At 53.0% G+C, this 12,030-nt stretch overlaps 1 protein-coding gene across 5 annotated transcripts in view; it reads left to right on the top strand.

The window, feature by feature from the left end:
• The window catches only part of adgra2 (adhesion G protein-coupled receptor A2), a 145,276-nt gene that overhangs the window by 70,563 nt on the left and 62,683 nt on the right, over positions 1-12,030 (top strand). For all 5 annotated transcript variants that reach the window (XM_072553877.1, XM_072553876.1, XM_072553880.1 and 2 more), the window contains 2 exons: positions 7,338-7,409; positions 11,310-11,381. In XM_072553877.1, the coding sequence (XP_072409978.1) occupies positions 7,338-7,409; positions 11,310-11,381 (144 nt within the window). The remainder of the gene's footprint in view (positions 1-7,337; positions 7,410-11,309; positions 11,382-12,030) is intronic.

A 12,030-nucleotide genomic window follows, 5' to 3' on the forward strand; every position in this document is an offset into this window, starting at 1 on the left:
TCTGGACTGACCCTCATTCCCATGTCCAGCCTGTTAAACTCCTTCAGGATCTTAGACAATTCCGTTGAGTCACCCTGAGTGGTAACACAGCCAGTCTGTCCACCCTTCACTGAGAAGGCAGGAAAAACCTCCTGGGAATTGCTCCCAATGTAGTCTGATCCTTTGTTCACCAAGGAGACCTCAAGCAGACCCATGACTCCGAGTCCCATGGAACTGGGACCCAGGAGCTCCCACATGCTGCAGCCGTCACACATTACCAGTCCAGCCATCGTTCACGGCTTTTCACTTATTCCTTGGTTCTCGTGTTCACATCTCTCTTGCCTTTTTCCATGTTTTATTTACTTCAACACCAGGATGCAAGCTGGTGAAAAACTTCATGATGGAGAGGACATAAACTGTAATCCACACCCTTTGTAGCAGAGGAGCAGCACAATCCTGTCAACATCACTCAATCTCCTTCAGTCACATCCTGTCCCCTCCTCCCCATGTCTGCCTGTCTTCCCCCCCGCTCTCAGTGTCGGTCTCTTCCCCCCCCCTCCCCCCCTCAGTGTCAGTCTGATGTCCCATGCCAGGAGTGTGGGAATGCCGTGTGTTGTTAACCCCCTGCCCTCACACCTCCTCTGGCTGTGGGTTTCAGGCTGGCTGTTCCTCCCCATCACTGAGACAAGTGTGGGTGATCAGGTGACTGTTACCTTGCTGTTGTTTGGGATCCTGCTGTGCGTCCAAGACCCAGAGACATACCTGGTTGGTCTGAAGCTGTGAGGTTGTGAGACGTCGTGGGTAGATGGGATTTGAACTTCCCTGGTGCCCTGTTTCTCTCTCATACTGGAGCTGTGAGGAATTCGAACTCCAGGGTCTGTCTGGGACGGATGTGAGCACTCTGTTGGAAGGGGAGACAGGTCCTGTGGAACAACTGAGTAAACAGGAGCCACCTCCTGACCTCAGGAAGATCTGCTTCCCAACTGGTTCATAAATGAACCCTCCTCACCCCGTCCGGCCTGAAACCTCCTCCCAGCACAGTCTTACTGATCCCCTGGTGATCGAGTGATCAGATCGAGGCCAATTCATGATATCCAGATCCTCCCATCACAAAGGACTCTCTTTGACAAAGAGAGATCTTGCACTTATCTAGTTTATCTTGACCTCCAGTCTGGTCTGTCCCCAGTCCACATAACAGGCAGGCAGGTCGTCTGTGTACAAGCCTGGTTGCTGACTGCAGGAAGTGATGATCAGAGTGACAGGGCCAGGTATATATATACACACACACACGCACACACACCTGCTGTCCTGACCCTGCACTGCACCCACTGGAGATCACAGTCACAGGTCAGCCCAGATTAAGGACAGAAATAAGACACTGAGAGGGCAGCACAGTGTGCACTCCGAGAGGGACAAAGAGCCCAGCAGGGAGATCTGACACAACACCCAGGCTAACTAGTCAATATGGAGCCTAACCGCAGGCCGGATTATACAAACCTCTGGAGAAATATCTCCCCCAAAAAACCTTTCATTTCAGGCAGCACCTTTCAGGCTGTTCATCACGAAAAGCAGAAATATAGAGACCTACTAAAAGGCACTATTAAACATCGCTGTCACTGAGAATGTGGGGGACAGAGTGAGACTGACCCATCGCTGTCACTGAGAATGTGGGGGACAGAGTGAGACTGACCCATCGCTGACACTGAGAATGTGGGGGACAGAGTGAGACTGACCCATCGCTGTCACTGAGAATGTGGGGGACAGAGTGAGACCGACCCATCACTGTCACTGAGAATGTGGGGGACAGAGTGAGACCGAGCCATCGCTGTCACTGAGAATGTGGGGGACAGAGTGAGACTGACCCATCGCTGTCACTGAGAATGTGGGGGACAGAGTGAGACCGAGCCATCGCTGTCACTGAGAATGTGGGGGACAGAGTGAGACCGAGCCATCGCTGTCACTGAGAATGTGGGGGACAGAGTGAGACCGACCCATCGCTGTCACTGAGAATGTGGGGGACAGAGTGAGACTGACCCATCGCTGACTCTGAGAATGTGGGGGACAGAGTGAGACTGACCCATCGCTGACTCTGAGAATGTGGGGGACAGAGTGAGACTGACCCATCGCTGTCACTGAGAATGTGGGGGACAGAGTGAGACTGAGCCATCCGTGTCACTGAGAATGTGGGGGACAGAGTGAGACTGAGCCATCAGTGTCACTGAGAATGTGGGGGACAGAGTGAGACCGAGCCATCGCTGACACTGAGAATGTGGGGGACAGAGTGAGACCGAGCCATCGCTGTCACTGAGAATGTGGGGGACAGAGTGAGACCGAGCCATCGCTGACACTGAGAATGTGGGGGACAGAGTGAGACTGACCCATCGCTGACACTGAGAATGTGGTGAACAGAGTGAGACTGACCCATCGCTGTCACTGAGAATGTGGGGGACAGAGTGAGACTGACCCATCGCTGTCACTGAGAATGTGGGGGACAGAGTGAGACTGACCCATCGCTGTCACTGAGAATGTGGGGGACAGAGTGAGACTGACCCATCGCTGTCACTGAGAATGTGGGGGACAGAGTGAGACTGACCCATCGCTGTCACTGAGAATGTGGGGGACAGAGTGAGACTGAGCCATCGCTGTCACTGAGAATGTGGGGGACAGAGTGAGACCGACCCATCGCTGTCACTGAGAATGTGGGGGACAGAGTGAGACTGACCCATCGCTGACACTGAGAATGTGGGGGACAGAGTGAGACAGAGCCATCGCTGTCACTGAGAATGTGGGGGACAGAGTGAGACCGACCCATCGCTGACACTGAGAATGTGGGGGACAGAGTGAGACCGACCCATCGCTGACACTGAGAATGTGGGGGACAGAGTGAGACCGAGCCATCGCTGTCACTGAGAATGTGGGGGACAGAGTGAGACCGAGCCATCGCTGTCACTGAGAATGTGGGGGACAGAGTGAGACCGAGCCATCGCTGTCACTGAGAATGTGGGGGACAGAGTGAGACTGACCCATCGCTGTCACTGAGAATGTGGGGGACAGAGTGAGACTGACCCATCGCTGACACTGAGAATGTGGGGGACAGAGTGAGACTGAGCCATCGCTGACACTGAGAATGTGGGGGACAGAGTGAGACTGAGCCATCGCTGACACTGAGAATGTGGGGGACAGAGTGAGACCGAGCCATCGCTGACACTGAGAATGTGGGGGACAGAGTGAGACCGAGCCATCGCTGTCACTGAGAATGTGGGGGACAGAGTGAGACCGACCGATCGCTGTCACTGAGAATGTGGGGGACAGAGTGAGACTGACCCATCGCTGTCACTGAGAATGTGGGGGACAGAGTGAGACCGACCCATCGCTGACACTGAGAATGTGGGGGACAGAGTGAGACTGAGCCATCAGTGTCACTGAGAATGTGGGGGACAGAGTGAGACTGAGCCATCAGTGTCACTGAGAATGTGGGGGACAGAGTGAGACTGACCCATCGCTGACTCTGAGAATGTGGGGGACAGAGTGAGACTGACCCATCGCTGACTCTGAGAATGTGGGGGACAGAGTGAGACTGACCCATCGCTATCACTGAGAATGTGGGGGACAGAGTGAGACTGAGCCATCCGTGTCACTGAGAATGTGGGGGACAGAGTGAGACTGAGCCATCAGTGTCACTGAGAATGTGGGGGACAGAGTGAGACCGAGCCATCGCTGACACTGAGAATGTGGGGGACAGAGTGAGACCGAGCCATCGCTGTCACTGAGAATGTGGGGGACAGAGTGAGACCGAGCCATCGCTGACACTGAGAATGTGGGGGACAGAGTGAGACTGACCCATCGCTGACACTGAGAATGTGGGGAACAGAGTGAGACTGACCCATCGCTGTCACTGAGAATGTGGGGGACAGAGTGAGACTGACCCATCGCTGTCACTGAGAATGTGGGGGACAGAGTGAGACTGACCCATCGCTGTCACTGAGAATGTGGGGGACCGAGTGAGACTGACCCATCGCTGTCACTGAGAATGTGGGGGACAGAGTGAGACTGAGCCATCGCTGTCACTGAGAATGTGGGGGACAGAGTGAGACTGAGCCATCGCTGTCACTGAGAATGTGGGGGACAGAGTGAGACCGACCCATCGCTGTCACTGAGAATGTGGGGGACAGAGTGAGACTGACCCATCGCTGACACTGAGAATGTGGGGGACAGAGTGAGACCGAGCCATCGCTGTCACTGAGAATGTGGGGGACAGAGTGAGACCGACCCATCGCTGACACTGAGAATGTGGGGGACAGAGTGAGACCGACCCATCGCTGACACTGAGAATGTGGGGGACAGAGTGAGACCGAGCCATCGCTGTCACTGAGAATGTGGGGGACAGAGTGAGACCGAGCCATCGCTGTCACTGAGAATGTGGGGGACAGAGTGAGACCGAGCCATCGCTGTCACTGAGAATGTGGGGGACAGAGTGAGACCGACCCATCGCTGTCACTGAGAATGTGGGGGACAGAGTGAGACTGACCCATCGCTGACACTGAGAATGTGGGGGACAGAGTGAGACTGAGCCATCGCTGACACTGAGAATGTGGGGGACAGAGTGAGACTGAGCCATCGCTGACACTGAGAATGTGGGGGACAGAGTGAGACCGAGCCATCGCTGACACTGAGAATGTGGGGGACAGAGTGAGACCGAGCCATCGCTGTCACTGAGAATGTGGGGGACAGAGTGAGACCGACCGATCGCTGTCACTGAGAATGTGGGGGACAGAGTGAGACTGACCCATCGCTGTCACTGAGAATGTGGGGGACAGAGTGAGACCGACCCATCGCTGACACTGAGAATGTGGGGGACAGAGTGAGACTGAGCCATCAGTGTCACTGAGAATGTGGGGGACAGAGTGAGACTGAGCCATCAGTGTCACTGAGAATGTGGGGGACAGAGTGAGACTGAGCCATCGCTGACACTGAGAATGTGGGGGACAGAGTGAGACCGAGCCATCGCTGTCACTGAGAATGTGGGGGACAGAGTGAGACCGACCCATCGCTGTCACTGAGAATGTGGGGGACAGAGTGAGACCGACCCATCGCTGACACTGAGAATGTGGGGGACAGAGTGAGACCGAGCCATCGCTGTCACTGAGAATGTGGGGGACAGAGTGAGACCGAGCCATCGCTGTCACTGAGAATGTGGGGGACAGAGTGAGACTGAGCCATCCGTGTCACTGAGAATGTGGGGGACAGAGTGAGACTGAGCCATCAGTGTCACTGAGAATGTGGGGGACAGAGTGAGACCGAGCCATCGCTGTCACTGAGAATGTGGGGGACAGAGTGAGACCGAGCCATCGCTGACACTGAGAATGTGGGGGACAGAGTGAGACTGACCCATCGCTGACACTGAGAATGTGGGGAACAGAGTGAGACTGACCCATCGCTGTCACTGAGAATGTGGGGGACAGAGTGAGACTGACCCATCGCTGTCACTGAGAATGTGGGGGACAGAGTGAGACCGACCCATCGCTGTCACTGAGAATGTGGGGGACAGAGTGAGACCGACCCATCGCTGTCACTGAGAATGTGGGGGACAGAGTGAGACCGAGCTATCGCTGACACTGAGAATGTGGGGGACAGAGTGAGACCGAGCCATCGCTGTCACTGAGAATGTGGGGGACAGAGTGAGACCGACCCATCGCTGTCACTGAGAATGTGGGGGACAGAGTGAGACCGACCCATCGCTGACACTGAGAATGTGGGGGACAGAGTGAGACCGAGCCATCGCTGTCACTGAGAATGTGGGGGACAGAGTGAGACCGACCCATCGCTGTCACTGAGAATGTGGGGGACAGAGTGAGACCGAGCCATCGCTGTCACTGAGAATGTGGGGGACAGAGTGAGACCGAGCCATCGCTGTCACTGAGAATGTGGGGGACAGAGTGAGACCGAGCCATCGCTGTCACTGAGAATGTGGGGGACAGAGTGAGACCGACCCATCGCTGACACTGAGAATGTGGGGGACAGAGTGAGACTGAGCCATCGCTGACACTGAGAATGTGGGGGACAGAGTGAGACCGACCCATCGCTGACACTGAGAATGTGGGGGACAGAGTGAGACCGAGCCATCGCTGTCACTGAGAATGTGGGGGACAGAGTGAGACCGAGCCATCGCTGTCACTGAGAATGTGGGGGACAGAGTGAGACCGACCCATCGCTGACACTGAGAATGTGGGGGACAGAGTGAGACCGACCCATCGCTGACACTGAGAATGTGGGGGACAGAGTGAGACCGAGCCATCGCTGTCACTGAGAATGTGGGGGACAGAGTGAGACCGACCCATCGCTGTCACTGAGAATGTGGGGGACAGAGTGAGACCGAGCCATCGCTGTCACTGAGAATGTGGGGGACAGAGTGAGACCGACCCATCGCTGTCACTGAGAATGTGGGGGACAGAGTGAGACTGACCCATCGCTGACACTGAGAATGTGGGGGACAGAGTGAGACTGAGCCATCAGTGTCACTGAGAATGTGGGGGACAGAGTGAGACTGAGCCATCGCTGACACTGAGAATGTGGGGGACAGAGTGAGACTGAGCCATCGCTGACACTGAGAATGTGGGGGACAGAGTGAGACTGAGCCATCGCTGACACTGAGAATGTGGGGGACAGAGTGAGACCGAGCCATCGCTGACACTGAGAATGTGGGGGACAGAGTGAGACCGACCCATCGCTGTCACTGAGAATGTGGGGGACAGAGTGAGACCGAGCCATCGCTGTCACTGAGAATGTGGGGGACAGAGTGAGACCGAGCCATCGCTGACACTGAGAATGTGGGGGACAGAGTGAGACCGAGCCATCGCTGTCACTGCGAATGTGGGGGACAGAGTGAGACCGACCGATCGCTGTCACTGAGAATGTGGGGGACAGAGTGAGACTGACCCATCGCTGTCACTGAGAATTTGGGGGACAGAGTGAGACCGACCCATCGCTGACACTGAGAATGTGGGGGACAGAGTGAGACCGAGCCATCAGTGTCACTGAGAATGTGGGGGACAGAGTGAGACTGAGCCATCAGTGTCACTGAGAATGTGGGGGACAGAGTGAGACTGAGCCATCGCTGACACTGAGAATGTGGGGGACAGAGAGAGACTGAGCCATCCCATACCATCGCCTCCTAGTTCCAGCTGCTAGTCATTCCTTGTTAATCTGTGGGACAGTCCCCAGACGTTGGGGCTTTGAACTGATGAAGGAAGGACAGGAGTGGTGGAGCGGTCATGAATCCAGCAGGGGATCAGCCTGGGTTTGTGAGGTTGCAGGTTCTGTCTTGTTCTCATTGGCACTGTTTGTGTCTGTTCCTGCAGGGATTTGAAGAATAATCTGATCAGCACCATCCAACCTGGAGCGTTCCAGGGTCTGCCAGCTCTCCGACGCCTGTAAGTAACTCTCACTCCTTCGTTGTCATGGGAGAGGTGTCCCTGATCTTCCGACCTCCTGAAAACCACCCTGGGCTGGCTGCAGGAGAGCGGAGTGGGTCACACACACACACTCACTCACTCCTGGGGACTGCTGTCTATGAGGAGTCCCCAGGCATGTTGTGAAAGGGGATGTTATACTGGCTGAGGATGGGGAGGATATTGCAAGGTGACAGAGCTCAGTTCCCTGGGGAGATGGAGCAGCACACAGACTGTTGCTGACCCAGGAGGTAGGTCAGCAGCACCTTCTGAAAGGGCAGTCTTCTTTCAATGTTGAAAGTTTCATCTGACAATAGACAATAGACAATAGACAATAGATGCAGGAGTAGGCCATTCTGCCCTTCGAGCCTGCACCGCCATTCAATATGATCATGGCTGATCATTCCTAATCAGTATCCTGTTCCAGCCTTATCTCCATACCCCTTGACTCCACTATCTTTAAGAGCTCTATCCAATTCTTTCTTAAAAGAATCCAGAGACTGGGCCTCCACTGCCCTCTGGGGCAGAGCATTCCACACAGCCACCACTCTCTGGGTGAAGTAGTTTCTCCTCATCTCTGTCCTAAATGGTCTACCCCGTATTTTTAAGTTGTGTCCTCTGGTTCGGCACTCCCCCATCAATGGAAATATGTTCCCTCCTGCCAGAGTGTCCAGTCCTTTCATAATCCTATACGTTTCAATCAGATCCCCTCTCAGTCTTCTAAACTCAAGGGGATACAAGCCCAGTCGCTTCAGTCTTTCCGTGTAAGGCAATCCTGCCATTCCAGGAATTGACCTCGTGAACCTACGCTGCACTCCCTCAATAGCCAGAATGTCTTTCCTCAAATTTGGAGACCAGAACTGCACACAGTACTCCAGGTGTGGTCTCACCAGGGCCCTGTACAGCTGCAGAAGCACCTCTTTGCTCCTATACTCAATCCCTCTTGTTATGAAGGCCAGCATGCTATTAGCCTTCTTCACGACCTGCTGTACCTGCATGCTTGCCTTCATTGACTGGTGTACAAGAACACCCAGATCTCTCTGAACAGTCCCTTTACCTAATTTGATACCATTGAGGTAGTAATCTGCCTTCCTGTTCTTGCCACCAAAGTGGATAACCAGACATTTATCCACATTAAACTGCATCTGCCATGCATCTGCCCACTAACCTAACTTGTCCAGGTCATCTGTCATCCCTGTCTCTGGTTTTAACATGATAACGCTGGACAGCCTCTCTATGTCCCTCAGCATCTGCAGTTCCTTGTTTTGATTTTGACTTTGATGTGGATGCCCTTATTTCCCAGCTCCTCTATTCTGTCTGTGTATCTGTGTGTGTGTGTGTGTGTGTGTGAGAGGTGTCTGTGTGTGTGTGTGAGGTGAGGTGTGTGTGTGTGTGTGTGTGTGTGAGAGGTGTCTGTGTGTGTGTGTGAGGTGAGGTGTGTGTGTGTGTGTGTGTGTGAGAGGTGTCTGTGTGTGTGTGTGTGAGAGGTGTGTGTGAGAGGTGTCTATGTCTGTGTGTGAGGTGAGGTGTGTGTGTGTGAGAGGTGTGTGTGAGAGGTGTCTGTGTCTGTGTGTGTGTCTGTGTGTGTGTGTGTGTGTGTGTGAGAGGTGTCTGTGTGTGTGTGAGGTGAGGTGTGTGTGTGTGTGTGTGAGAGGTGTCTGTGTGTGTGTGTGAGGTGAGGTGTGTGTGTGTGTGTGTGTGTGTGTGTGTCTGTCTGTCTGTCCGTCTGTCAGACATGCTGTCTCACATTGTCGCTTGTTTGGATCTTTGGGGATTTTGTGCACAGTTTTGTTCCCCCCTGTTACACCCAACATGTATCACCTGGTTCAAAAACAGAAGTTACTGGCAAAGCTCAGCAGGTCTGGCAGCATCCGTGAAGAGAAATCAGAGTTAACGTTTCGGGTCCAGTGACCCTTCCACAGAACTGATGGTAACTGGGAAAATGTAGGTTTATATGCAGGAGATAGGGTGGGAGATGAGACAGGGAGTAAATGATCGGTGGGGATAAAGTCCAAAGGGAGAGAATGGTTGGCCAGATCATGAAGTGAATTACCATCTGACTGGGAGGGTGAAAAGCTGTTCATGGGGACTGTTAGCAACTTATATTAGGTGATGTGTAATGGCAGACTGTGATAACAAGGCCTGGCGTGTGGGATAGAGGTCTCAGACATGGGGGAGTTCAAACCCATGACCCTCCCAGCCAGAACATTCTCCACTCCTTGGTCTGTCCAACTGTTCTCCCTCCATGAGCTCTTATCTCCACCAATCATTTACTCCTTATCCCCTCCCCTATCCTATCTCCTGCATATAAACTGCCCTTTTCCCAGTTACCATCAGTTCTGTGGAAGGGTTCTGGACCCGAAACGTTACCTCTGATTTCTCTTCACGGATGCTGCCAGACCTGCTGAGTTTTTCCAACAAGTTGTTTTTGTTTCTGATTTCCAACATCAGCAGTTCTTTTGGTTTTGATCTCCCACCTGATGTTTGGGAAGCCCATCCCTCAGACTGACTGAACTGCTGGAATTCCTGTTGCTGGAATCGCCCTCCGTTACTGTGTGTGCAGGTCATCCTGTCACCAACTTGTGGCTGTGTGCTGGGCATCACCATTTCAGCAGTGACCCCTAACCCTGGGAGAACAGCACTGTTCACATCCCTCCCAGACATCAAACCCTCCACACTGCCCTATTCTGTTCACTGCTGGGATAGAGCTCTCCTCACTTTTAACATTGACTTATAGAGATGTACAGCGTGGAAACAGACCCTTCGGTCCAACCCATCCATGCCGACCAGATATCCCAACCCAATCTAGTCCCACCTGCCAGCACCTGGCCCATATCCTTCCTATTCATATACCCATCCAAATGCCTTTTAACTGTTGTAATTGTACCAGCCTCCACCACTTCCTCTGGCAGCTCATTCCATACACGTACCACCCTCTGCGTGAAAAAGTTGCTCTTGGGGCTCTTTTATATCTTTCCCCTCTCACCCTAAACCCCTATGCCCTCTAGTTCTGGACTCCCCCACCCTAGGAAAAAGACTTTGCCTATTTATCCTATCCATGCCCCTCATAATTTTGTAAACCTCTATAAGGTCACCCCTCAGCCTCCGACGCTCCAGGGAAAACAGCCCTAGCCTATTCAACCTTTCCCTGTAGCTCAAATCCTCTAACCCTGGCAACATCCTTGTAAATCTTTTCTGAACCCTTTCAAGTTTCACAACATCTTTCCGATAGGAAGGAGAGCAGAATTCCACAGAATTGCAGAATTCTAACAGTGGCCTAACCAATGTCCTGTACGGCCACAACATGACCTCCCAACTCCCATCCTCAATGCACTGACCAATAAAGGTAAGTCTGTATTGCCGAACGCCTCCTTCACCATTCCCCTACCCTGGGAGTAAGGCCTTGGCTATTTCCCCTGGCCATGCCTTTTGTGATTTGATAAACTTGAATGAGGTCACATATTTGACATGTCGGGACAGCCTTGCTGAGTATCTCTCTCTCTTTAACAGAAGTATCAAATTGAAAGCCAGCATTTCTTCATTCATCAGTGGTCCTAAGTGTGGCTTTTTATCTAAACCTCCCAAGCACCTCTTCAGAAACAGCCCTCGATCCTGCCTCAGCTTTTCCATCCATTTCTCAGGGACCCCTTGTCTTTAACAGATCAGTGTTCCCTCTCTCCTCCCCAGTTTGATGTCCGGTGAGTGACCTCTATCCCACCTTGTGAACTCGGCAGACGTGCTTCCTGGTGGCTGACGTGGGTGGTTGGTCCTTTTGTGTTGGCAGTGCCCTGGACAATGGTCCATCTTTCAGACTGTGATTGGGTTGTGTGAAACTGCAGAGTATTGCGTTAACGCAGCACGGTTTTGTTTTTGAAATCACAGAGACCTGTCCAACAATCGGATTGGCTGCTTGAAGCCGGCCATGTTCCAGAACCTGACCAACCTGACCAGACTGTGAGTATCTGTGAGACCCCGGCTGGGCCCATTCAACATGTCTTCCTCCTCTTCAGTGGTGTGCTCTCTCTGATATCACCTCCTCCTCAGAGAGGTTCAGAAAAGATTCAGCCGAGCTAATCGCTTCTAATCATCCAGGGGTTCCGTTGAGTCAATCAGGAGGGACTGTGACCAGTGGGGGGAAGGTGGGGGAGCATGGACTGAAGGGGTTTGGTGGAAGGGAGATAGAAGGAGGACTAAATACACTTGTTTTGATGTGAAACACTCAGCCTGTAAGAGTAGTGAAGGCAGACTGAATAGTCACTCTGGAAGGAAAGGGGGAAAGCTGAGAGATTAGCTGGTGAAAATGGAAGCAGCAGAGGGAGAGTGATGGGTCACCTGGCCTACCTGAGAGTGTACCTGGCACCATCCCTGGCATCAGCCAGTGCCCACGGGTGATTGAGGGTGTTTACTCTCAAAGAGGTTATTAATTTCACCACATGGTGATGGAGGGTGGGAGGTTGAATTTGAATTCAATTTTTCAAGAATTCTGGGATTAAGAGTCTCAGGATGGCCATGAAACTGTTGTCACTCATGTCCTTTTGGGAAGGAACCTGCCATCCTTCCCCAGTCAGGCCTACGTGTAACTCCACAGCGATGGGGTTGGCTC

The sequence above is a fragment of the Chiloscyllium punctatum genome, chromosome 35 (genome assembly GCF_047496795.1).
Source record: "Chiloscyllium punctatum isolate Juve2018m chromosome 35, sChiPun1.3, whole genome shotgun sequence".
Taxonomy (NCBI): Eukaryota; Metazoa; Chordata; class Chondrichthyes; order Orectolobiformes; family Hemiscylliidae; genus Chiloscyllium; species Chiloscyllium punctatum.